The sequence below is a fragment of the Sus scrofa genome, chromosome 7 (assembly GCF_054392235.1).
Source record: "Sus scrofa isolate SSC_HxYL_T2T_F1_AM1 chromosome 7, Sscrofa_HxYL_maternal_Yorkshire_Landrace_v2.0, whole genome shotgun sequence".
NCBI classification, from domain to species: Eukaryota; Metazoa; Chordata; class Mammalia; order Artiodactyla; family Suidae; genus Sus; species Sus scrofa.
Genome location: NC_139389.1, coordinates 26,764,378 through 26,792,068, shown reverse-complemented (window position 1 = coordinate 26,792,068; position 27,691 = coordinate 26,764,378). Strand labels below are relative to the sequence as shown.

The window sequence follows — 27,691 nt, the reverse complement described above, 5'->3', positions numbered from 1 at the left end:
CTCAGGAAGGAAGGCACCCAGGGAGTCTGGGTCTGTTCCCAGAGACACTGGGAATGAGGTAATTTCACATGGGAAGGGAGGAAGAAAGAGGGATGACCAGAATCTAGACTTATTTTCACACATCTTGAAAAGGCACCGTTTCTCTGAACTCAGGTCCCCCTGGATAGGGAATCCCCTGGGTTCGTCTTTCATGAAAGATCCCAGGTTTCTTCTTGCAACAGCTGTGCCCTGGAAACACCCAGCTCCAGTGAGCAGGTTCTTTGCTGCCACCTTAGGGTCTGACCAATCGGGACCTACATGTTGTGAGTTTGGGGGTGAGGATTTCTTTTTCTGATTTGGAAAAACTTGGAAGGGGCGGGGAGATTTTAACTGACCGGAAGGGGTAAATGGTCAACCTCTAAGGCTCTATGTCTTAAAATACAGTGTATTAATAGGTATGATTTGAGGTTCAGTGATGCCAACAGTTTAGAAAATGATGGCCACGAAAAGATAATTTAAGTTCCCTAGCCTGGGAACTTCCATATGCCTTGAGTGCGGTCCTAAAAAAGACAAAAAGACAAAAAAAAAAAAAAAAAAAAAGAGAGAAGAAAAGAAAATTAAAATATGGCACAAATGAACCTATCTACTGAACGGAAACAGACTCACTGACATGGAGAACAGACTTGTGGTTGCCAAGGGGGAGGGAGGAGGGAGTGGGATGGATGGGAAGTTTGGGGTTGACAGATGCAAACTATTACATTTAGAATGGATAAGCAATGAGGTCCTACTGTACAGCACAGGGAACTATAGCCAATCTCTTGGCAAGATAATACGAGAAAAAGAATGTATATATATGCCTGACTGGATCACTACGCCATACAGCAGAAATTGGCACAACAGTATAAATCAGTTATACTTTAATTAAAAAAAAGAAGAGAAAAGAAAAGATGGTTTGTTAGTTGCAGACCCCAAGAGGAGATCTTGCCACGTCATGCCAGGCCACAGAAGGAGGCTGCAGAGTTGGCCCTAGGCAGAGAAGAGGGGGTACTGTGGGCAAGAGCCTTTCATGCGGTTTCTGTTGAGGTTTTAAGAGTGACTAGCGTGTACAGTTTCAGTGGTTTAGGAATGACTAGCGTGTACAGTTTCAGTGGCTCAGACATAGGGGGTGTTTCTGGTTGCCCTTACCTGGCTGTGCATTGATTAGGGGTGGATGGTAGCTAGCCTGGAAGGTGAGGGCTTGATAAAGGTGGTGGTTAGGATATGAGCTCTGAACTGGTTGATTTGCATTTGAAAATTGACGCTCAGGGCCATCTGTTTACCACCTCTAGGAATGAGCTGATCCTGGAGGGTGTTCCTCCAGGGTCAACAAGACCCCAGATGTCGAAGCATCAGGATACAGCACATAAAAGACAGGGTAGGTACATTCTGCCTGGGAGTGGAGAACTCAGGTGGTTAGTCTTTGCTTTGCCCTACTGCTGAGACCCTGGAAGTCTGGTGGGAGCCTGCAGGCCACGATGTAGATGTCATCTGGAGGTGCCTGATGGTGGGGCCCTTGAACGCTCATGGTCCTGGGAGAAGAGATCTTGTCCACCTTCCCACCAGGCAGCAATCTATCTCCAGGCTCTGTCTTCTGTACTCTTGGGCTGTTTTCTTACCTCTGCAAAGGAGGGGAAAGCGCATGGGGAAGGGTCTAGGCAAGGCTGCCAGCCAAGGATACTGCTTACATTTAAGCCTCAAACCTCTCCTTGTTATCACTCAGACTAAGGCTCCTTAAAGTTCCCTCTTCTCTTCTTCTTCTTCTTCTTCTTTTTTAATCTTTTTACAGCCTCACTTCTGGGCATATGGAAATTCCTGGGCTAGAGGTGGAATTGGAGCTGGAGCTGCTGGCCTAGGCCACAGCCACAGCAATACCAGATCTGAGCTGCATCTGTGACCTATGCTTCAGCTTGCACCAACACTGGATCCCCAACCCAGTGAGCGAGGCCAGGGATTGAACCTGAATCCTCATGGACACTATGTCGGGTTTTTAACCCACTGAGTCATAATGGGAACCCCCTACTCTTCTTTTTAAAAAATCTCCTGCTTCCCTTCTTCCAACAAACACTTCTCCTGTAACACACACATACACAAACATACACACATGCCCCATAAGAGTATTGGGAGAAATAAGGCAACATATTTAAAAAAGGTTTTGCACAGTAGTATACAGCAGGTGCTCACTCACTGTTACTTCCCTTTTTCTATCTGCATTTAGTTGTTCATTCACTCATAAATTCATTCATGCAAACAAAAAGTGTTTATTAAGTACCTACTCTACCAGACACTGTGCCTGGCACTCAGAGTGTAAAGATAAGCGTGACAAAATCCTGATCCTCAAGGTCCTGTCTCCAGGGGAGGCAGACAATCAGGAGAATATTTTACTACTTCATGAGATGTGCTTGCAGAGGAAGGTTTTGGGTGAACAGAGAGGGGAGAGGGTTAGAGATGGCTTCTGGGAGGATGTGGTGTTCGAGCTGCGTTCTCATGAACTCATGTTGTTTCCTTTTTGCGTGTGTGTGAAAGAGAGCTGGAAGGAAAAATCTTCTAAACAGAGAGAACAGCAGAGAATAGCAGAGAGAGTGGCTTACTCAAAGGTTAGAGGGGACAGAGAGCTTGGCATGATTCAAGGACTTGCAGGCAGTCCTGTGAACTTCTCAGGATTCCAGGTGGTTGAATCACGAGAGATGGGCTGGTAGGGTCAGGAAAGCAGGAACCTGACCTAGAAGCTTGGGATCTGTGTTTCATAGCAGAGAGATTTTTATTTTATTTTTTGTCTTTTTAGGGCTGCACCTGCAGCACATGGAAGTTCCCAGGCGAGGGGTCGAATCAGAGCTACAGCTGTTAGCCTATACCACAACCACAACAACATGGGACTAAGCTGTGCCTGCGACCTATACCATAGCTCATGGCAACGCCAGATGCTTAACCCATTGAGCAAGGCCAGGGATCGAACCTGCGTCCTCATGGATACTAGTCAGGTTCATTACTGCCGAGCCACAATGGGAACTCCTAATAGCAGAGAGAGTTTAAAAAAAATTTTTAGCTAAAGGAGTAATAGGGTCAAATTTGGATTTTAGAACAATTGGTGGTGGCAGTATGGAAACTCAATTGGAAACTGGGCAAGACTGGAGGCAGTCACTCATATCCATCAAATATTTCTGGTTCTCCCTCCTGGAATATTGCAGACTTCTTTTCCCTGTTGCAGTTAGATGTAATCATGAGACTTGCTTTTGCAAATCAAAGGTAAATCCAAATGTCATGTCACTTCTGGGTGGAAGCTTTAAGTGCCAGAGGGCCATTTGTCACACTTACCCTTTCCACCTGCCCCCAGCAGCTGGCAGTGTTTGAGACAATGGCAGTTCTGTTGGTCAGTGTACGGAAGTGAGAAGGACATGGCAGAGCCAGCTGGATGGCTGGCAGTGGGGATGCATACAACATCAGTGGGAAAGAAGACTGTGCTGCTACAGCCACTGAGATCTTAAGTCTCTGCCAGTGTAAACGACTCTATTCTGATTGATACACCCGTGATGAGGCTATTACCATAAAAATGAGTAACATTCAGTACCCAAGTCAGGGAGAAGCAGCGTGGATGGAGAGAAGTGGATACAGATGAGAGCTGCTAAGGAGAGAAACTGACCAGATGTAGTGACTGGAATGCAGGAGACCAAGCAGTTTTAGGCAGTGATGAAAGAACATTTACATTTTAAGACAGGACAAGGGGAGTACCCATTGTGGTTCAGAGGTAATGAACCCAACTAGTATCCATGATGACCTGACTAGTATCCATGATAACGTGGGTTTGATCCCTGGTCTTGTTCACTGGGTTAAAGATCCAGCATTGCCATGAGCTGTGGTGTAGGCCGGCACTCACAGCTCCAATCCGACCTCTAGTCTGGGAACTTCCATGTGCAGCAGGTGTGGCCCTAAAAAGATAAAAAAAAAAAAAAAAAAAAAGGACAGGACAAGAAAAAATTACACAAAATTCTCTTTCTGGTGCCTCTGGGCCTCTCTCCTCCCTCCATGTGCCACATGCATCTGAATCACCAAACCTCCTCAAAGTTGGGAGTGCCCGCTCGCCGTAAAGATCAATTGTTTCCCTCTCTGGAGTCCAGCAACGTAATGTCTTTTTGTCCTTTTTTTTTTTTTAGGGCTGCACCCTCGGCATATGGAGGTTCCCAGACTAGGGGTCTAATTGGAGCTGTAGCTGCCGGCCTACACCACAGCCACAGCAACATAGGATCCGAGCCACGTTTTCGACCTACACCACAGCTCACGGCAACGCCGGATCCTTAACCCACTGAACAAGGCCAGGGATCAAACCCACAACCTCATGGTTCCTAGTCAGATTCGTTTCCACTGTGCCATGATGGGAACTCCATTGCAACGTCTTAAAAAAAAGTTTCTTTCCCAACTCTGGTGGGGTCGTGGTCACCTGCTGCTTATTCTGGACATGCTCAGGTGGACTACGTATCCCAGGTGAACTGTATGTACACTGCAGCACGTCGTCTTGGTGTACAAGCCTTTGTCTTCACCATATACAAGACTGTGCCTTTGATTTCTAACAGGCAAAATGGTTCTTAGAACTTCCGAGGGTTTGTGTCCTGAGTTATAATCCTCTCAGTTTGGCTTGGATAAAATTCTTTTTTTCCTATTTGATTGTTAACTGCATTTTTGTTGACCTTTAAGACAGAGATGAGAGAAACATCAGTGGATAAACATTCTTCTTGAGCTCTTCTTCTGATGGGCCTTCAGGTCAAGGTTTCTCTGCTTTTTCCCCCTGAAGCTGCACTGGCTACTGAAGGGGTGACGGAGGCTGCTGAAGGGTGAGGGCGGTGAGAAGAGGAAAATGGAGATGATGATTCAATTCTAAGCAGATTTCCTTTGTATTCTTTATTAATTCTCTCTTCCACTCATTGAGAATCTAAAAAGGTAACAGTTGTAGATAAACATTGAGAAGGGAACAAGAGTTCATAGAAGCTGGGCTTCTACTGCTGCTCTTTCTCTGCCTTTCTAGATTCTTCCTTCATCACACCTCACCGCAGGACTTTGTCACCTGCAGCCTGATTTTATTTTTGTGCCTGGCTGTCAGAGGTCGGTGAGGATCCCAGAATCCCACAGAAAGACCAGTGCAGGACAACTGTTATCCATTGTGTTGCAGCTGAAAAGCAGACCTGCAAATCCCAGTGCTCAGTGTCTATGAAGAGGCTGAAATTGGGAGACAAATATTAACTCCAGAAACAGGAGCCGGTCTTTAGGAATTGAAAGAAGATTTGTGCTACGATTCCTGGAAGGCTGCATGGTAAGGAACAATCTAGAACTGAAATAGTCAGGCTTTCCGTCTGCTAATCCATTTGGATATAAATCCTAATGATGCATGTTTGATGATGGTATGAAAGCAGCTTCTTTTGTTTGTTTGTAGTTGTTGTTGTTGTTGTTGTTTTTTGCCTGTACTGAGGCATGCGGAAGTTCCCGGGCCAGGGATCAAACCTGAGCCACAGCCACAACACTGACAACGCTGGATCCCTAACCCGCTTAGCCATCAGGGAGTTCCAAAAACAGCTTCTTTCTAGAAGCTAAGCATCTAGTTTTAGTCTAATAAACTGCAGTGCGTTCTTGGGTAACTCATTAAATTCTCTGAGCTTTGCCTCCCTTTTAACCTTCCTCAAGCAAGTGGAGAAAAAGCACTCAGATGAAGAAGGAAAGAAGACATGGTAGGAACCGGCAATAACGATAAAGAGGTGGTGATAACATGACCAGCTGGAGTGAGATTATATAACCTGAAATGAGCCTGGAAGAGTTGGGGGATATATAATGGTGGTGAAGACAGTTAAAAACGGAGTGGAAAGGAAAATAAATATATAGAGATTAAATATTGAAAGTGGACAAGTATAGGAGATCCCTGGTGGCTCAGTGGGTTAAGGATCTGGTGTTGTCACGGCTGTGGCTTGGGTCACTGCTGTGGTGCAGGTTTGATCCCTGGCCTGGTAAGTTCACACGCTGTGGGGTGGCCGAAAAGAAAGTGGACAGGTGTGATGATGTTACTGAGTCTTAGCATGATTTAGAGATACTTCCTCTTACTTAAGTCCTAGTCTCTCCCTCTCTGTTTCTGTCTTTGTCACTCACTCACATACACACACACACACACACACACACACACACACACACACACACACACACACACACATATATAACCACTGACCTGCTGTAGTGCCTTGGATTGGTATGGGAAGGCTGTAGACTGGAGAACTCAAACTTGCTCAAAAAAGAATAAAAAATATCCTCTCATTGAAAGCACATGAAGCATCTCTCCCTCAGCTCTCCCTGGCGTCCCTGTCCTGCCCCAGCAACCTCCCGAGCGCCCTCTTGACCTCCTTGTTCCTCAGGGTGTATATGAGAGGGTTAAGCGAAGGCGTGCCCACTGCATAGAAGAGACCAAAGAACTTGCCCCTCCTCTGGGCATAGGGACTTTTGGGCTGGAGGCAGACGGCAATGACTGAGCTGTAGAGGAGGGTGACCACAGCGAGATGGGAGGAGCAGGTCCCCAGGGCCTTCCTCCATGCTGTGGCAGAGCTGATCCTCAGCACTGCCCGGGCGATGGCACCGTAAGAGATAAGAATGAGGGCGAGTGGCACGACCAGGAAGACGACACTGGACACAGCTAACTGAATTCCATTGAAGGTGGTGTCTCCACAGGAGAGTCGAATTAGAGAAGGGACTTGACATACAAAGTCATCTATCTGCCGGTGGGGGCAGAAGGGCAGGCGGAGTGTGGGTGGTGTCTGGACTATCGATTGGACCAGACCCATCACCCAGGCCACCGCCGCCAGCTGCCGGCACAGGCGGGGGTGCACGATGGTGGCATAGTGGAGGGGTTGGCAGACAGCCACATAGCGGTCAAAGGCCATCACTGTCAGGAGGACACACTCAGTGGTCCCCAGGAGCAGGAAGATGAAGAGCTGGACAGCACAGCCAAGGAAGCTGATGGTCTTGTGTGGGCCCCACAGGTGGACCAGCATCTGGGGGACACAGCTCGTGGTGAAACAGAGGTCCAAGAAGGAGAGGTTGGAGAGGAAAAAGTACATCGGGGAGTGGAGCCTGGGGTCCAGCGCGGACAGCAGGATGATGAGTGTGTTGCCAGCTAGAGTCAGGAGGTAGGAAGCGAAGACAACCGCGAAGAGGATTCTCTCGAGCTCTGGGTGTTCAGAGAAGCCCAGAAGGAGGAAGCCTGCCGGGGAGCTGTGGTTGACCATGGCCTGTTCCTTTCCAGACCTAGAGGGCTGAGGGCTGTCGGGGGAGTGTGTCAAGTTATCTTATGAAAAGTCACTCTGGGTACTTGCCAGGTCACAGCAGGCGGACGTTTCTCTTCCCGGTCCTCCTGCCCAGCGTCCTCAGCGTGCACATCACCGCCTCAGGCACATCGCCAGCAGCTCCTTCATCCCCTCTTCCTCCAGGTCAAACAGTGTCTAGTAGGAGACAGGAAACCATGATGCGCTGGAAAACAGACGAAGCTTTCCACGGGCACCTCAGATTCACTGGCTGAAGGCAAAGAAAGCTGATATGAAACACAGATTAGTTTTATTTACTTATTTATTTAATTTAATTTTTTTTTTTTTTAGAATTTTTTTTTTTTTTTGTCTTTTTGCCATTTCTTGGGCTGCTCCCATGGCATATGGAGTTTCCCAGGCTAGGGGTCTAATGGGAGCTGCAGCTGCCAGCCTATGCCAGAGCCACAGCAACACAGGATCCGAGCTGCATCTGCGACCTACACCACAGCTCACGGCAACGCCGGATCATTACCCCACTGAGCAAGGGCAGGGATCGAACCCAAAACCTCATGGTTCCTAGTCGGATTCGTTAACCACTGCACCACGATGGGAACTCCTAGTTAGTTTTATTAATTAACATTTACTGAGTACCTGTTATATTCTGAGCACTGTGCTGTTGATTTTTCCCTTTATTATGTGTGGAAGGAATTACGGAGAAATGTGTGTGTCGAGTTAATTTTCTGATCACAAAACTTTCTGCAGACGTTTCATCTTACTTTCTAGCTATGGGCATGAGCTTCCTAGAATTACTCATGTTCTATCTACTTTATACATTGGCAGAGATTCCACCACCAGCAACAGAAATGTGGACTCTGGAGATTTCCTCGCTATTACCCAGTCCCCAGAGAGATCAATGCATGACCTTAATATTTAAAGAATCATTATGATTTATTAAACTAGAAAAAAACCCCTGCAAATGAAAGTTTCTAATTTCAACTTTCTATTAGATGTAATGTGGAAAATAAGAAAAAAATAATGTCAGTCAAAAAATTATTACCTGTTCTCTTACAGCAAAAATTCCATAAGAATTGAGGTTTGGAAATGAAAAGCTTAAGTAGATTTATTTCAGCCCCATCTTTTCATGTAAGTTGAAATTAGTAGTAAAAGTAGACCATGTTGAGCTTGGGGCATTTAAACAGAGTTCGGGTTTTGTACAATGCTTGATTAATTTCATTCAAATCTTGATTCATTTCCCTTAAAACTTTTTATTTTAAAGGACGTTTAAACGTATAGGAAAGTTGTAAGAGTGTTTCCAAAGTCTCCTATGTAAGCTTTATCAAGAATCATGAATTTTTAATATTTTTTACTCGTTTGCATGATCACTCACTTTCAGTGTATTTACATGTAATAATTTTTATTTGATACATTAGGATATCTGCTTACGCAGCATGACCCTTTACTCCTTAGTATTTCAGTTTGTGTCTCTTAAGACAAGATGGTCTCTTACATCAACATCATTACAGTAATCAATTCAGGAAACTTATTGATACAAACTATTAGGTAATGTTCAGTCCATATTTTAATTTTGTCAATTGTTCCAATAATGTCCTTAGTAAGAATATATATAAATTTTTCATATGGGATTCAGCTGAGATTCATATACTTTACTTATTAGAATTCATATCTGCTCTGGTATCTTTAGCAACTTCTAAGCCACGACCTAAGGGATCTGCTTCAAAATATCAGAAAATATGGTCGGTCTGTGCTGGAAGGGAAAATGGCCTCATGCTTTTGAAAAACTTGGGAGAGGACAATGCACAGTATCAGAAGACCCTGCGAACTGAAGACAAATAAGGCAAAAAAAGTGGGTGAATGCGAGACAGTTAACTGTAGAGAAAAGGAGCAGCATGGATAGGTGAATCAGGGAAAGCTTCCTGGAGGAGGTGACTGTACTATCTTGAAAGAGAGAAGAGCTAGGGCACAGGAGGCCAGCTCAGTGGTTGAGTCCCTCTGGCAGTTGGAAGGTGGGAGCTATGCAAGTTGATAGGGAGGTGCCTGGAGAGACTGGCAGTATCTACCCATTACGGAGTCATTTCTTTGGTTTTAAAAGCCCCATCTCATTTCTTTCTTTGTTTAGGCTATCTCTTGGGCCGCGTGCATGGCATATGGAGGTTCCCAGGCTAGGAGTCGATTCAGAGCTGCAGGTGCTGGCCTACACCACAGCCACAGCAACTCAGGATCTGAGCCTCATCTGCGACCTACACCACAGCTCACCATAATGCTGGATCCTTAACCCACTGAGTGAGGCCAGTGATTGAACCTGCAACCTCATGGTTCCTAGTTGGATTTGTTTCTGCTGCACCACGCTGGGGAACTTCCCAGACTACCTCTTTTTTTTCTTTACTTCCTTCTATTGTTCCTTTTCACTTTGAGGAATAAGTATTTTTCCCTTTGATTGTTTATATTGTTAAATATTTGAAAAAAGACTATTTAAATCTTAGGAGCCTTCTGTGTGGCCCTCCCTGATTACACCCACTTCCTTCCGCTGAAAAGGCAATCAGTATAATTCTGATTATTGTTTTTTGTAACTCATCCCTATGTTGTTTTATAGCATCATCCTTTGTGCTGCTAAAAAATAGTCAACTGCTTCTTATTCATCTGTCAACTATGATCCTAATACTCTTCTGCCTCCCTGACTTTCTTATTCTCTGGGTAAGTTTTTGTCTTATTCTATGTTATTTTTTGATCTCTTCTATTTACATTATCCTTTAACTCTTTGCTCTCTTGTTCTCTGTGTTTCAAAACATCTTTTCTCTCACCTTTTTTTCTTGTCTTTTTCCCCCCCTGACATTAACAACATTCGAGTGTCCCATCAATTCCATATTCATGATGCATTTATTTCTTTTTTAAGTTTGTATGATTTTTATTTTTTCCATTATAGTTGATTTAGTGTTCCGTCGATTTCTACTATACAGTAAAGTGACTCATTCATGCACACACACACACACACACACACACACATATACATATATATATTCTTTTTCTCACATTATCCTCCATCATGTTCCATCACAAGTGACTAGATATACTTCCCAGTGCTATACAGCAGGGTCTCATTGCTTATCCACTCCAAATGTAATAGTTTGCATCTATCAACCCCAGATTTCCAGTCTATTCCACTCCCCTTGGCAACCACAAGTCTGTTCTCCAAGTCCATGAGTTTCTTTCCTGTGGAAAGGTTCATTTGTGCCATAGATTAGATTCCAGATATAAGTGATATCATGTGGTATTTGTCTTTCTCTGTCTGACTCACTTCACTTGGTTTATTGATCACTAAAAAGCTAGTCATACAACAGGGGCTACAAGGAAATGAGATACCAATTCTGCTTCTGAACCCAATAATGATAACCACTTTATTACTTTAGCAGTTACCATCTATTGAGAACTTCCTACTTACCAGGCACTGAACTAAACATACCCGATCCTGACAAATATTCTTACTACTTTCAAGATAGTTAGTGTTATCTTCTAGTGACAGAAGAAGAAACAGTCTCAGAACAGTTCAGTAACTTGCTCAAGGCTATACACCCAGTAAGGGCCAAGGCCAGGATTCTAGACTCCATTCGATTCCAAATCTGGTGCTCCTGGGGGTTCCACTATTGAGGATATGGGGAAACTGATGGGCTATAAAAAAGAAGGATTAACTTGTATCTTACCCACAATCAAGTCAGAATCTCCTCATTGCTTTGCTGCCAGAGCAACCTCAAGACAAGGAGCTTCTGGAGTGGTTGGAGCTTCCACTTGATCCTCACAATGAGAACTAAAAGCAAACCAAGGAGAGATGGCACTCCTGACGGGATGGGAGCTTAGATCTCAGGTAACAATGTTGCTGGCTAATGCTGCTGCCACACTTTTTAAAGCACATTGCAAAGAACATATGACCTAGATACTCCTACTGTCTTAGATCTTTGTTTTCAGACAAAGAATCTGAAACACCAACAGGTTAAATAACTTGCTCAGAATAACGCAGCTAGAGCTGTGACGTGAACTTGGTGGGCTGGCTCTAGTGCTGTGCACTGACTGTAACCTACCTCTGTCATTCTGCTGGATGGATGAGGCCAGAGTTGGCTCTTTGCCAACAACCTCCCCTCCTCAGTCCAGGGGGTCAGCCTCTCTTCTAGCGGCACTGGGGGTAGAAAAGAAGGCTTGGTGAGGTGATGGAGGGAGTGATCCCAGGACTCCCATCCTACAGAGAGGAAAAAGCTCATTAATTCTGTCAAGACTCTTGGGCCCTACAACCCACAATTAATTAGCCACTAGCACTAATGATGGTTAAGAAAATAGGGAAGGATCCAGAGGAAATGTGCCAGTAATGGTGTTTTTTATCTTTTCATGTTTCAGTAGCTCATTTATTTTTTAAAAATTGGCTTAATTGAAGTACAATTAATATATACTAGTGACGATTACTTTGGCCATAGAGTAAGGTGATGCCTATCAGATTTCTCCACCATAAAGTTACTCTTTGTCATAAATCAATATCTTATGGGAGATTTGTTGAGATTATGCAAATATCTTTTTTTCTCATTGTATTTTTGCCCACCAAGTTTGGCATCCGCAAATAATTCTCGACTACAACAATCATTTCTGGGATGTAACTTTCTGTTTCTGTCATTCCTTCTATATTTATTGTTTTGAATTTTACTGCAAGGAAAAACTACCTCTTTTCTCTTTGTTTATTTATTTATTTATTTATTTTTGTCTTTTTGCCTTTCTTGAGCTGCTCCTGCGGCATATGGAGGTTCCCAGGCTAGGGGTCTAATTGGAGCTGTAGCCACGGGCCTACACCAGAGCCACAGCAATGCAGGATCCGAGCCGTGTCTGCGACCCACACCACAGCTCACAGCAACACCGGATCCTTAACCCGCTGAGCAAGGCCAGGGACCAAACCCGTATGAGGTTCACGGTTCCTAGTCGGATTCGTTAACCATTGTGTCATGATGGGAACTCATAATTATTTATTTATTGTCAATTTTCTTTTTTCATATCAGTAGTGACTTCCCGGATATTTATTTTTTTCTGTCTCCATTCCTCTCATTATTTATTTATTTATTCATTTACTTTGCTTTTTAGGGCCGCACCCATGGCATAATGGAGGTTCCCAGGCTAGGGGTCCAATTGGAGCTACAGCTACTGGCCTACACCACAGCCACAGCAACACAGGATCCGAGCTGCGTCTGCGAACTACACCATAGTTCACGGCAACACCAGATCCTTAACCCACTGAATGAGGCCAGGGTTCAAACCCACAACCTCATGGTTCCTAGTCTGGCTTGTTTCTGCTGCACCATGACGGAAACTCCTCATTATTTATTTTGTTACGCAAATTGTATTGTGTTTGACTACTGGGAATGACTTTAAGTCATTGAATGACTTAGGTCGTTTTGACATGTCCCCATCATTTTGTGGGCACTTCCTTACTTTCTGGCCCCATACTATATTGTACACCAGCTTGTGTATAAATATACAAATGCTGCAGCTTTTCTTTTTTTTTTTTTTTGCCTTATTATACTGGCTAAAACTTACAGTAAGATGTTGAATAGAACTGGAAAGAGTAGACATCCTTGCTTTTCCGCTTATCTTAGGGGGAGAACTTTTGGTCTTTCACCGTTAAGTATGATGTTAACTGTAGGTTTTTATAAATGCCTTTCTTACGAAAATTTCCTTCTGTTCTTAGTTTATTGAGAGGTTTTTTTTTTTTTTTGTTATGAATGTTAAATTTTGTTAAATGCTTTTCTGCATCTATTGATTTGTTTATGTGATTCTTCTTCCTTAGTTGTTGATATGGAGGATTATTGATTGAGTTTTGAATATTTAACTAGGCTTGCATTCCCTGGACCCCACGGTCCTATTGTATTATCTTTTAAAATGTATTTTTGGTTAGATATAGAAATATTTTGTTGTAGACTTTCTCTGTCTATGCTTATATAGGATATTGTTATGTAGTTTTCTTTCCCTGTACTGTCTTCTTCTGAATTTGGTATCAAAATAATGCTGGCCTCATAAATGAGCTGGGGAGTTCCCTGGTGGCCTAGTGGCCTCGTGGTTAAGGATCTGGCTTGGGTCACTACTGTGGCTTTGGTCACTGCTCTAGTGCAAGTTTGATCCCTGGCCCTTGAACACAGACATGCCATGAATGCAGACAAAAAATAAATAACTAAATAAAATGAGTTGGAGAATTTCCCTCCTCTTTTATTTTCAAAAGAGATTTGTGAGATTGGTGTTGTTTCTTTTTTTTAAATACTTTGTAGGACTAGCCTGTAATACCATCTGAGCCTGAAAATCATTTATTTCTTTGGTAAAAAACACATATTTTCTATCGTAACCTTTTTAAAGTATATAGTTCAGCAGTGATAACTATATTCATAGTGTTGTACACCAGATTTCTAAAAATTTTAAATTTTACATATTATAAATCTCACCCATTTAAAGTGTACAATATATTGGTTTTGCGTATATTTACTAAAGTTGTACAACCAACAACCCTATATAAATCTGGAATTTTTATATTATTCCAAAAAGAAACCACAGTCGTTAGCAGTCACCCCCTTCTCCTCAGTATCTGGCAACCATTGATCTAATTTCTCTTTCCATGGATTAGCTTATTTTGGCTATTTCATATAAATGGAATTATGCAATGTATAGCCTTTTGTGTCAGGCTTTCTTAATTTAGCATAATGTTTTCAAGGGTCATCCACGTTTTATCATAGATCAGTAATTTATCCTTTTTTATGGCTGAATAGTATCCCATTGTATGGATATAACAATTTTTTTTTTTTAGGCTAGGGCCGCCATTACGGCATATGGAAGTTCCCAGGCTAGGGGTTGAATCTAGCTACAGCTGGCCTACAGCACAGCTACAGCAATGCAGGATCCAGGTGTTTCTGTGACCTACACCATAGCTCATGGCAACACTGGATATTTAACCTGTTGAGCAGGACCAGGGATAGAACCTGTGCCCTCATGGGTACTAGTTGGGTTCATTACGACTGAGCTGCAAGGAGAACTCCAGATAGAACACATTTTGTATGATCCACTCATCGGCTGATGAACTTTTGGGTTGTTTCCACTTTTTGGCAATTATGAATAATGCTGCTATGAACATTATTGTGCAGATTTTTATATGAACATATATTCTTAATTCTTTTGGGTTTAAACCTACGAATAGAATTGAAGATTATATGGTAACTCTATGTTTAACCTTTTGAGGAACCATAAAACTGTCTTCCAAGTAGCTTCACCATTTTACATTCTTCACCTCCTTCCAGAATTTTCTTTCTCTCCCTTCCTCCTTCCCCATCTTCCTTTTTTTGCTTTGTTCCTTGGTTTTTTTAAAATTAGTGGTTTTGCTTTTCAAATCACTGATAAAAAATCGTATCAAGCATCTTTTCATCTGCTTATTGCCCATTAAAATGAGCTGTCTCAGAATTCCTGCCATGGCTCAGTGTTTAATGAACCTGACTAGTATCCATGAGGACGTGGGTTCGATCCCTGGCCTTGCTCAATGGGTTAAGGATCTGGCGTTGCCATGAGCTGTGGTGTAAGTCACAGATGTGGCTTGGGTCCAGCATTGCTGTGGCTGTGGCTGTGGTTGGCGGCTGCAGCTCCCATTTGACCCCTAGCCTGGGAACTCCATATGCTGCGGGTGTGGCCCTAAAAAGACAAAAAAAAAAAAAAGAGTTGTCTTTTTATAATTGAGTTATAATTGTAAGAGTTCTTTATATATTTTAGATACAAATCCCTTATCCAATTTTTTTTTTTGGTCTTTTTTTTTAGGGCCACACCCAAGGTATATGGAAGTTCCTGGGTGAGAGGTCAAATCAGAACTGCAGCTCCCAGCCTACCCACAGCCACAGCAATGCAGGATCTGATCTGTGTCTGAGACCTACACTGTAGCTCTTGGCAACGCTGGGTCCTTAACCAACTGAGTGAAGATAGGGATTCAACCAGCATCCGAATCTTCATGGATACTGGTGGGGTTCTTAATCCTCTGGGCCACAAAGGGAATTCTGCTTATCAAATATATTTGCAAATATTTTCTCCTATTCTATGTACTGGCTTTTCACTTTCTCCCCTCCCCCCCCCCCGTGCTTTTTAGGGCCACACCCAAGACATTTGGAGGTTCCCAGGCTAGGGGTAGAATCAGAGCTACAGCTGTCTGCCTATACCACAGCCACAGCAACACAGGATCCGAGTTGCATTGGCAACCTACACCCAGCTCAGGGCAATGCCAGATCCTTAACCCGCTGAGCCGGGCAGGGATCCAACCTGTGTCCTCATGGATATGAGTCAACAGGAACTCCAGCTTTTTGTTTTCTTAATGGTGTCTTTTGAAGTGCAAAACTTTTAAATTTTGATAAAGTCTGATTTATCTATTTTTCTTTTGTTGCTTATGATTTTGGTATCATATCTAATACTCATTTGCCAAATTCAGATCATGAAGATTCACCCTTATGTTGTTATCTAATAGTTTTCCTTGATCCATTTTAAGTAAATTTTGTATAGGATATGAGGTGAGGATTCATCTTCATTCTTTTGCTGGTGGCTATCTAGTTATCACAGCACCATTTGTTGGAAACAATTTTCTTTCCCCATTGAAAGGTCTTGGCACCCTTGTCAAAAATCACATGGCCACAGACCTATTTCTGGACACTTGATTTTATCCCACTGACTTGTGTCTCTGTCCTTGTGCCAGCACCACACGGTCTTGACCACCGTTTGTTTGTAGTAGTTTTGAAACTGGGAACTGTGAAATTTTACATTCTTCTTCTTCTGGGTCTTTTTGTAATTACATATGAAGTTTAGAATCAGCTTGTCAATTTGTACAAAGAAGTTATCTGGTTTTCTGAAAGAGACTGTGTTGAATATAGATCAGTTGTGGGTATTATCATTTAACAACAGTAAGTCTTCTGGTTCATCGACATAGGCTATTTTCTGTTTATTTAGCACTTCAATATCTTTTGACAATATTTGTAATTTTTCAGGATGTAAGTTTTATACTTCTTTTGTTATTTTTTTCCTAAATATTTGATTATTTTTTAAAATTTAATTTAATTTATTTACTTATTTTGCTTTTTTTAGGGCCACACCTGTGGCATAAGGAAGTTCCCTGGCTAGGGCTCCAACTGGAGCTGCAGCTGCCAGCCTACGCCACAGCCACAGCAACACAGGACCTGAGCCGTTTCTGCAACCTACTCCACAGCTCATGGCAATGCCAGATCCTTAACCCACTGAGCAAGGCCAGGGATCAAACCCACATTCTCGTGGATACTAGGTGGGTTCATAACCCGCTGAGCCACAATGGGAACTCTCTAAATATTTGATTCTTTTTGATACTACTGTGAATAAAATTTTTCTTATTTTTCTTTTTGCATTGTTCATTGCAAATGTATAGAAATATGACTGATTATTGTATATTAATCTTGTATCCCGTATTCTTACTGGATTCATTTATTAGTTATAATAGGCTTTTTTTTTTAAAAAAAAAGTTCTAATAGTTTTAAAAACAATTCCTTAAGATTGTTCTATACACCAGATCATATTATCTGTGATTAGAGATATTTTTAATTCCTCCTTTCCAATCTAGGTGATTAGTCTATTTTTCTTATCTAATATCCCTGCCTAAAACCTTTGATGCAATTTTGAATAGTAGTGAGAGTAGGTATTTTATTTCTTGTTCCTGATATCAGGGGGAAAGCAGTCAGTCTTTTACTGTTAAGTATGATGTTAGACTTGTGTGCATTTTTGTAGAGATCCTTTTTCAAGTTGAAGTTGAAGTTGTCTTTTTTTTTTTTTTTTTTTTTTTTTTTTTTTGTCTTTTTGCCTTTTCTAGGGCCGCTCCTGTGGCATATGGAGGTTCCCAGGCTAGGGGTCCAGTTGGAGCTGTAGCCGCCAGCCTACACCAGAGCCACAGCAACGTGGGATCTGAGTCATGTCTGCAACCTACACCACAGCTCAGTGCAACGCCAGATCCTCAACCCACTGAGCAAGGCCAGGGATCGAACCTGCAACCTCATGGTTCCTAGTCAGATTTGTTAACCTGAAATTAACGGGAACTCCATTTTTTTTTTTTTTCCTTTGGTCTTGAAGTTGTCCTCTATTCCTAGTTTACTAAATATGTGTGTCTGTATGTGTGTGTGTTCATCATGGAAGGGTGTTGGATTTTGTCAAATGTTTTCTCTGTATCTGTTGCGATTATCATGTGATATTTCTTACTCTATTGATACGATGAATTACATCAATTGATTTCCAGATGTTAAGCCAATCTTGCATCTCTGGGATAAATCCTCCTTGGTCATGGTGTATTATTCTTTTTCATGTTCGTGGATTTGATCTGCTAGTATATTCTGCAGCAACATCCTAAGGGGTATAGGGCAGAAAGCCTTACACTCCATCAAAACCTAGGAGTGAGGGATGGCTTTAAGGCAGGTCCTAAAACGCCTCTCATCCTCTCATGACCCAGAAGGATCAAAAGGCATCCTGCCAAGTTTTATATTAATCATGGTTTCAAGCATTTGCTGCTTTGGTGTATATGGATGTATGCAAGGTTTCCAGGGTGCCACAGTGGAGCTATCTCCCCAGAGTGATATGACAATTGGAGGGAGATTATGTAGCCAAAAATGGGCATGGCAGAGTTAGGGAATCTATAGAAGGGAGGGAGTTAAAAACAGGAAGGAGAAGATGAAGTGCTAAGACATGACAATATTTGAATTTAAGGAGATACCAACCTCCTCTTAAATCAGTTTCTCTCTCTCTCATTACATACGGCACAGACACACAGCGACACACTGTAGTGACTACAGTGGCTTGGATCTGTGTAGAGAAAAGTAGTAGATTGGGGAACTCAATTTTCTCACAAATCATGAAGAAACTCTTCACGAATTAGAAAGCACTTGAAGCATCTCTCCCTCAGCTCTCCCTGGAGTCCCTGTCCTGCCCCAGCAACCTCCCGAGCGCCCTCTTGACCTCCTTGTTCCTCAGGGTATATATGAGAGGGTTAAGTGAAGGGATGCCCACCGCATAGAAGAGACCAAAGAACTTGCCCCTCCTCTGGGCATAGGGACTTTTGGGCTGGAGGTAGACAGCAATGACTGAGCTGTAGAAGAGGGTGACCACAGCGAGATGGGAGGAGCAGGTCCCCAGGGCCTTCCTCCATGCTGTGGCAGAGCTGATCCTCAGCACTGCCCGGGCGATGGCACCGTAAGAGACTAGGATGAGACTGAGGGGCACCACCAAGATGAAGACACTGGCAACAGCCATCTGGATCTCATTGTAGGTGGTGTCCCCACAGGAGAGTCGAATTAGAGAAGGGACCTCACACACAAAATCATCTACCCGCCGGTGGGGGCAGAAGGGCAGGCGAAGTGTGGGTGGTGTCTGGACCATGGACTCCACCAGGCCAATGACCCAGGCCACTGCCGCCAGCTGCCGGCACAGACGGGGGTGCATGGTGGTGGCATAGTGGAGGGGTTGGCAGACAGCCACATAGCGGTCAAAGGCCATCACTGTCAGGAGGACACACTCAGTGGTCCCCAGGAGCAGGAAGATGAAGAGCTGGACAGCACAGCCAAGGAAGCTGATGGTCTTGTGTGGGCCCCACAGGTGGACCAGCATCTGGGGGACACAGCTCGTGGTGAAACAGAGGTCCAAGAAGGAGAGGTTGGAGAGGAAAAAGTACATCGGGGAGTGGAGCCTGGGGTCCAGCGCGGACAGCAGGATGATGAGTGTGTTGCCAGCTAGTGTCAGGAGGTAGGAAGCGAAGACAACCGCGAAGAGGATTCTCTCGAGCTCTGGGTGTTCAGAGAAGCCCAGAAGGAGGAAGCCTGCCGGGGAGCTGTGGTTGACCATGGCCTGTTCCTGCCCAGACCTAGAGGGCTGAGGGCTGTCGGGGGAGTGTGTCAAGTTATCTTATGAAAAGTCACACTGGGTACTTGCCAGGTCGCAGCAGGTGGGTGTTTCTCTTTTGCCTTCACTCCCTCAGCCTCTTTCCCAGGACGTCATCGCCGGCAGCTCCTTCTTTTCCCCTTTCTCCAGGTCACACGTTGTCTAGTGGGATTGAGGAAACCATGAAAGCGCTGGAGAACAGGTGGAGACCCATGCTGGTTCCTCAGACTCACTGAAGGTAAGGAAAGCTGATGCAAAATATGGATTAGCTAAGTTTTCCTTAATTCAAAAATCAATTGAGGAGTTCCCTTTGTGGGGAACTGACTAGGATCCATGAGGATGTGGGTTCGAGCGAGGCCTTAACCCACTGGCCTTGCTAGGTGGGTTATGGATTCGGCATTGCCGTGAGCTGTGGTGTAGGTCGAAGATGTACCTTGGATCCCTCGTGGCTGAGGCTGTGGCATAGGCAGGCAGCTGTAGCGCCGATTCCACCCCTAGCCTAGGAACCTCCTCATGTTGCCCTAAAAAGAAAAAAAAGATCAATTATTGAGTATTAATTTTGTTCTGAGTGCTGTCATAGTTTTTGATATTCCCTTATGTATCCAGAGAAGATTAGCAAAAGAATCATTTTTACTGAATTTACCTCTTGAGAGTGTCTATGTAGGGTTACTTCCTACTCTGGAACATACATTTTCTAGATTGTTCATGTTTTATCTTCCTTACTTCATTTGTAGGAGAACCACCAGAGGCAGAATGTGTGTATGAATCAAGGAAATTTCTTCTCTTTGAAGTGAAGTGATCCTACCGCAGAGATATTAACTAGGTGATCTTATCCCTTTAAAAAAATTATGATTTATTGAACTAAGCACAAGAGTGTCTTCTACAAATAAAAAGCACTAAGCCCAACTTAATATTATGTATATGTGGCAAAATAAGACCAAAAAGGCTGGAGTTCCTGCTGTGACGCAACAGGATCAGCAGCATCTTGGGAGCGCTGGGACTCAGGTTCGATCCCTAGCCCAGTGCAGTGGGTTAAGGATCCCGTTTTGCTGCAGCTGCAGCTGAGGTCACAGCTATGGCTCAGATCTGATCCTTGGTCTGGGAACCATATGCCACAGGGCAGCAAAAAATAAGTATATAAATAAAAAAAAATTTTTAAAAGAGACCAAACAGGCTTCCAGTGGTCTTGTTATGGAACTACGAACATCAAGAATTATTGAGTCTAGAAATAAGGAAGATGATATAATTTTAAAAAATATTTTCCCTTTCAGATAAGATTATGTCAAAAGCAAAATATGCTGAATTGATGCTGGGATATTTAAGTAAAGCATAGAACTTGTTTAATGTTTTCTTAATTCTAGTCATTATTTGAGATTTAAAAAAATTTTATGTACCAATATTAAACTTACAGAAAATTTTCAAGGCTAAGAAATTCCTGTGTATTATTTATACATTGTTAGCATTTGCCACATTTTTTTTCCTTTGCTTTTTAGGGCCACATCTGCGGCATGTGTAAATTCCCAGGCTAGGGGTCACATGGGAGCTGGCCGACACCATAGCTCACGGCAATGCCGGATCCTTAACTCACTGAGCAAGACCAGGGATCAAACCCACATCCTCATGGATACTAGTCAGGTTTGCTACTGCTGAGCCTTGATGGGAACTCGTAGTATTTGCCACTTTTATTATTCTTTCTTTTCTTTATATATGCAGTTATATTTACTCTGAGCTGTTGGAGGGTGGGTACATAATCTTCTTCACCCCTTCATACATTTGCAAGTAGTATCTAAGCAAAGGGAAATTCTTTTATGAAAACATAGTACAGCTATTAAATATAGGAAATCCAACACTGACAAAACATTATTATTGACCCTGTAGCTTATAATTTTGCCAATAATGTTAGCAAATTTTCCCATAAAAGTTCCAGGGCAGATCACTTATGTGTGACCTTGGGCTCTACAGTAGCCTTTTTTTAGCCACTGCAACAAACAAGCCTTAAAAGATAAGGTTCAGGCCTCGCCAGGGAAGCTGAGAGGAGGGAGGCACTGGTGGCCTCATGCAGAAGTTCAATAGTGGGGAATGCATGGAAAATTGTCAAGACACCACCTCCTTGACCCCCAAATGAAGGCAAATAGAGTGAAGCTAACCGGTGTGTGAGAGAAGGAAGGCTGCACAGTAAGGAGGACTCCGGTGAGTAAGTTAAGAAAAGTTTCCAGAGAAGATGACCCGGATCCTCGCTGTGAAAGATGGTCTGGGTCACAGAAGACCAGCTCGAAGATGGGTGTGGGGTGTGGGAGTCACCCTGGCAGTTTAGAGACGGGAACTGGGTGGTCTTCGGAGAACAGACAATCTCAGGAACCCATTTAGGTGATGTGGTGGCAGAAAATGTCCCAGGGGTTTTTGGGATGACATAAACATCTCTTCATCACCAAGTCTCCATTCTGTGTTAAGAGCTACATCTTATTCTCTTTTTGTTAGGACTCCTCCCCCCACCTTTTTTTTGTCTTCTACAAATCCTCCTCTGTCATTACTTTCCCTTGAGGATAAGACTTGTTTCACTTTAGCAATTGTTTATTATTTGAATAATAAAGAGTGTATAAAATATGCCTATGGTTTTACAGAATAACAAAATAGACACATGGTGTACCTGCCCTCCTGACTCCAATTTAAGAGCAGAGCAAATGTTATCCGTACCTTAGAGTCTTATGTGGATCCCTCCCTGATCCCATCCCCTTTGTCCTTGAAGAAGTGGATGCTATTCTGCTTTTTTTTTTTTTGTCTTTTTGCCTCTTCTAGGGCCGCTTCCCACGGCATATGGAGGTTCCCGGGCTAGGGGCCTAGTCGGAGCTGTAGCCTCTGGCCTACACCAGAGCCACAGCAATGCAGGATCTGAGCTGCATCTGCGACCCACACCACAGCTCACGGCAATGCTGGATCCTTAATCCACTGAGCAAGGCTGGGGATTGAACCCGCAACCTCATGGTTCCTAGTCGGATTCATTAACCACTGCACCACGATGGGAACTCCTATTCTGCTTATTTTGAATTCATCATATCTTTTGAACTTTATAGTTGTTGAACCACTTGTATCTCAGCAGTTACTCATCAGCTTTTGTTCATTGAACTGTAGAATTTCTCACATTCTTATTTTCTTGTCTTACTTTGTATGTTATTTCTAAATCTCTTCAGGTTTTTTGGCTCTGTTCTGTCTTTCATAACAGGTCTTTTCCTCACCCTCTTTCTCTAGGTCCTTCTCTCAGACCAAGAAAAGAAGCACTGCTTCCCCACTTTTCGCTAAATCCATATTCATTTATGCATTTATTCCTTTATTTGTTACTAAAGAGCCAGTCATAAACTAGAGGCTACATGGTTATGAGATACAGATTCTGGGGGTTCCCCCTGTGGCTCAGGAGGTTAAGAATTTGATCAGTATCCATATCCATGAGGATGTGGGTTTGTTCTCTGGCCTCGCCCAGTGGGTTAAGGATCCGGCATTGCTACAAGCTGCAGTGTAGGTCCCAGATATGGTCTGAATCCCGTGGCTGTGGCTATGGTATAGGCCAGCAGCTGCATTTCCGATTTGATCCCTAGCCTGGGAACTTCCATATGCCATGGGTGTGGCCGTAAAAAAAAAAAAAAACGGGAAAAACCCCCCAAATTCTGTTTCACAACCCAGCAATGATAGTCTTCTTTGACTTCAGTCATTACCATCTCTTGAGTGTTTCCTAAGTATTAGTCACCATGTTAAAAAAAATTCCTGAATATCTAAATGTCACAAAACCACAAAAAATTGTTAATACTATCCTTCATTTATAGAAGAAACAGTCTCAGAGAGGTTAAGTAGTTTTACCCAAGGTGATCCAGCCAGTGTCAGGGTCAGGATCCTAGAGCCTGTTTAATTCTAAGCACTACTGGCTGTATGTGAAAATGAATGGGTAAATATATAACTTACTCACAATCAAGTCAGAATCTCCTCATTGCCTCGCTGCCAGAGCATCCCTATGATAGGGAGCTTTTGGGTGGGTTAGAGCCTCCACTTGATCTTCACACTGAGAAGTAAAAGCATCTATAAGAAATATTATACCCTTGACATTGATTCGAGCTTAGATTTCAGGCAAGGGTAATGATCGCTAGGTAACTTCCTCAGCCACTTTTCAAAGCACTTCACAGAATAATAGTGCTTCTTATAACAACGACACGAGATGGGCACCATTGTTATCTTCCTTTCCAGGCAAAGAAATGAAAACAAACAGAGGATAAATCACTTGTTCTGAAACTGTAACTGGTAAGCTCCTGTGCTGAGCTTTGAACCCCAGATGGGCTGGCTGGATAGGTCACTTAATAACCACACCCCACCACTACTTTGCTGAACAGATGAGACCAGAGGTCGAGCTTTACGGTAACAAGCTTTCCTCCTCGATCCAGGAAATTCAATTCTCTTTCAGTGGTACTGGAGGTAGAAAAGCAAGCATGGTGAGGTGGCGGAGGGAGCAATCCCAGGACTCTGATCCTCTGGAAAGAAAGAGCTCATTAATTCTGCTAAGACTAGGGACCTCATACCTCCCGACTAATTAGCCAACACCACTAATGATGGTTAAGAAGAGAGGGGAGGATCTAGAGGAAACATGCCAAAAAACTGTGTTCCCTTTGCTAAACAAGAAGGTCAGCCTCTGCTCCTCTGTGTCACCAGGGAGTACAAAGATAGTGTTTTCTTTTTTTTTTTTTACCACCTCCCGAGCCTCCCATATTTCATCTGTTCCCTCTCAAGCCTCTAATGAGCCTATCCAGTACTCCCTTACTTTGGTTTATTTCCTTTCTCCTTTTAAATAGGGCTATAATGTACATAGTAGAGTGCACAGATTTTAATGCAGTTTGCTGAGTTTTGGTAAATGTATATATGCAGGTAACCCCCCTAGAGAAGATACATCATATTTCCATTACCTCAAAAGTTCCTCCTGCCCACTTATAATAATTGTCTCTACTCTCTGCTCTAGGTGACCACTGACCTATCTTATTTCTGTCATCTTCGATGGTTTTGCCTTCTGGTCTAGAACTTCATATAAGACTCATTCAGTGCACACTCTTGTGTCTGGCTTCTTCTACTCTGCACAATATTGAGGTCCATTCATGTTATTCTGAGTATCCATAGTCCATTCTTTGAGTTCTCTTGTGGCTCCGTGGGTTAAGGATCTGGTGTTATCCCAGCTATGGAGTGGTTTGAATCCCGCCCCTAAGAAATTCCACATGTTGCAGGTGTGGCCAAAAAGAAAAAGAAAAAAAGTCCATTCTTTTTTATTACTGAGTAGTACTCCACTTTAGAAACACATCACAGTTTGTTCACCCAGTCACAAACAAGAATGATGGACGTTTGGGCTTATTATGATTTTCAATTTGTCCCCAAATTCTTTGATATTCTTGTCTTTATAAGGTTGAGCTTACTTCTCCTCCCCTTCAGTGTGAGCTGTCCTTAGTGACTCACTTTTAATAAATAGAATGTGGCAGAAATGGTATGTGACATCCAAGACTAGTTCATAAGAGGTGTTGTGACCTCCTCCTTTCTTTTGGACTGTTTACTCTGTGGGGAGCCATCCACTGTGTCTTAAAAGCATTCAAGCAGTGGGTAGAGAGCCACATATGGGGAGGAACTAAGGCTCCTTGCTAACAACCTACAACAGGTGACTGAGACATAAGATGAACCTCTAGATTCATCCAGATCTTCTAAGGACTGCAATTTGGCTGATCGCTTGACTGCAGTATTTTAAGGGACGCTAGGCTAGAACCATCAGCTAGGTCTCTTGCGAACTGTGACTCATAGAAATAAGTTTTCTTTTTTTAATTTTAGGGCCGCACCCATGGCATATGGAGGTTCCCAGGGAAGGAGTTGAATCAGAGCTGTAGCCACCGGCCTATGCCACAGTCAGCAATGTCAGCATGAGCAAGGCCAGGGATCCAACCCGCATTCTCATGGCTACTAGTTGGGTTGGTTACCCCTGAGCCACAATGGGAATTCCCCTTAGTTAATATTTACTATGTTATTTGTCTTATAAGTTCATTTGTTTATATGTATGTAAGCACATATGCATATACCTACACATATATAAAATAGGAAAAAATTTCTTTCCATCTGTGACTTGGATTTTCATTTCTCTTAACAATGTCTTTATTTATTTATTTATTTTTGCTTTTTAGGGTCGCCCTTGCAGCATATGAAAGTTCCCAGGCTAGGGGTCAAATGGGAGCTGCAGTTGCTGGCCTATGCCACAGCCACAGCCACAGCCATGCAGGATCTGAGCTACGTCTGTGACCTACACCATAGCTCACGGCAATGCTGAATCCTTAACCCAGTGTGTGTGGCAAGGGATCGAACCTGCATCCTCATGTATCCTAGTTGGGATCATTAACCACTGAGCCACAAAAGGAACCCCAACAATGTCTTTTAAAGAGAAGTCATTTTCAGTTTTGGTCAACTCCAGTTTATCAGAGGGTAATGCTTTTCTTTTATTATATAAGAAATATTTACTTACCTTATGGTCACAAGATATTCTAGCGTTTCTTTTCCAGAAGTTTTATATTTATATATTGCATGCTTTACTTAATTAGAAAATTATTATAGTTACACTCTTAGCATATGGAATTTCCCAGGTCAGGGATTGAATCTGAATTGCAGCTGAAACCTAAGTCACAGCTGTGGCAATGCCAGATCCTTTAACCTGTGCCAGGCCAGGGATCAAACCCAGGCCTCTGCAGCAACTTCAGCTCCTGCAGTTGGATTCTTAACTCACTGCACAGCACTGAGAAGTCCTATATTGTGTTTTTGTTAGATCTCCTTTATTGGGTCCCCTTCTATTCCTAGTTTTTGGAGAGTTTTAAGTGTGTGCAGGTATTGAACTTTTTTCAAGTGCTTTCTCTGTGGGAGATGATCTCATGTTTTTTGGCCTTTATCTTTTTAAGATGGTATATAATACAATAACTGATTATTGGATGTTAAACCATCTTTACATTCTTGGCATAAATCCCACTTGGTCATTGTGATTAATATTTTCTATATGTTAAGGATATGGTTTACTAATTTTATGGTAAGGTTGTTTTTTTTTTTTGGCATCCATGTTCATGAGGAATATTTTTCTGTATTTTTCTTATAATGTTTTTAACTTGGCTTTGGCATCAGAGTAATACTGGGATCATAGAATGAATTTAGAAATCTTACTTCCTCAACTGTCTTTGGAAAAAAATTATTTAAGATTGGTATTATATTTTTCTTAAATATTTGATAGAATTCAATATTTGATAGTGAAGCTCTTCCAAGCCTGGAATTTTGTGTGAGTTTATGTAGGAATATTTTACATCAGTAATTCCATTTCTTTACTTGTTATAAATCTAATCAGATTTTCCTCATGAGTCAGTTGGTAATTTCTGCACTCTAGGAATTTAAAATTTCATCTAAGTTGTCTAATTTGTTCCTAATATTCCCTTATAATCTTTTTCCTTTTTGTACGTTTGACAGAGATGCCAACATCTCCACAAAATGATCTTTGATTTCGGCTGGTTTTCTGAATTTGTTAGAGAGGCAAATGAAAAGAGATCTTTTTGCCTCTGAAAAAATTGATTTTGACACAGAGGGAAAAAATAAGCCAGATGGACACTGTGGTAAGAAGAAAGGAGGAGTCTGTTCCCAAGAAGTCATCCTATTCGTAGTCAGCAAACAGGCATCGCAGTGTTTGGGACACCCTCCCCCTGGACTTGGAAACTCCACTTATGAAGGGAGGAGGGAAAAGAGGGATCAGAGTCCAGATCTGTTGTTTTCGTTCCTTGAAAGGACACTGTTTCTCAGAATCTAGATCTTTTCTGGAGAGGGAGTCTCCTGAGTCAGCTTTCCTAGGAAAATCCCTGGCTTGCCCTAGAGTAACTCTAGGCTAGAAACCCCCAGATACCATGGGCAGTTTCTCTACTGCCATGTGGAATTACCTTGCAGTGTTTTTTTTTTTTTTCTTTTTTCCTTCCTTCCTCTTTCTTTTAAATTTTATAGAAGTATATTTGTGTTAGTTTCAGGTGTATAGCAAAGTCAGTCAGTTAAATATATATGTGTGTGTGTGTGTGTGTGTGTGTGTGTAGATTCTTTCCCCAAATAGGTTATCACAGAGCATTGAATAGATTTCCCTGTGCTATACAGTAGGTGTTTGATACTTACTGATTTTACACATACTGGTGTGTATTTGCCAGTCCCAATCTCCCAATTTAATCCCTCCTCCCAATGTTTCCCCTTTGCTAACCATAGTGCAAGAGAGTTTGGTTTCAAAATCTTTGAGTCTGTTTCTGTTTTGTGAATGAGTTCTTTATTATTTTTTTCTTTTTAGGGCTGCATCCACCACTTATGGAGGTTTCCAGGCTAGGGGTCAAATTGGAGCTGAAGCTGCTGGCCTACATCACAGCCACAGCAAAGCGGAATCCGACTTGTGCCTGAGACCTATA

The 27,691-nt window shown here is 42.7% G+C and overlaps 3 protein-coding genes across 6 annotated transcripts in view; 1 reads left to right on the top strand and 2 right to left on the bottom strand.

Annotated features, from left to right (window-relative positions):
- Positions 1-881: 881 nt before the first annotated feature.
- Positions 882-19,385, bottom strand: OLF42-1 (olfactory receptor-like protein 42-1). 2 transcript variants are annotated; one of them, XM_084965856.1, is made up of 4 exons: positions 19,275-19,385; positions 11,375-11,469; positions 6,218-7,481; positions 882-1,636 (listed from the first exon to the last, which is right to left on the bottom strand). In XM_084965856.1, exon 3 carries the CDS (start codon positions 7,266-7,268, stop codon positions 6,330-6,332), a length of 939 nt encoding a protein of 312 aa, XP_084821982.1. In that variant the 5' UTR covers positions 7,269-7,481; positions 11,375-11,469; positions 19,275-19,385; the 3' UTR covers positions 882-1,636; positions 6,218-6,329.
- UBD (ubiquitin like modifier D) overlaps positions 6,961-27,691 on the top strand; it is a 27,337-nt gene continuing 6,606 nt past the window's right edge. Inside the window, exons 1-3 of one of the 3 annotated variants that reach the window (XM_084966531.1) lie at positions 6,961-7,169; positions 19,374-19,461; positions 19,958-20,046. The gene's annotated coding sequence lies outside the window, so the exon portion shown is untranslated. The other 2 variants (XM_084966532.1, XM_084966530.1) reach the window with 2 other exon arrangements.
- Positions 18,249-19,187, bottom strand: OLF42-3 (olfactory receptor-like protein-like). Its single transcript, NM_001123155.2, is given in 1 exon segment — positions 18,249-19,187. A coding segment is annotated over 1 exon segment (939 nt).

What these genes read in the sequence shown, in the direction of transcription:
- OLF42-1 (XM_084965856.1), bottom strand. Translation starts at nt 7,268, where the DNA reads ATGGTCAACCACAGCTCCCCGGCAGGCTTCCTCCTTCTGGGCTTCTCT.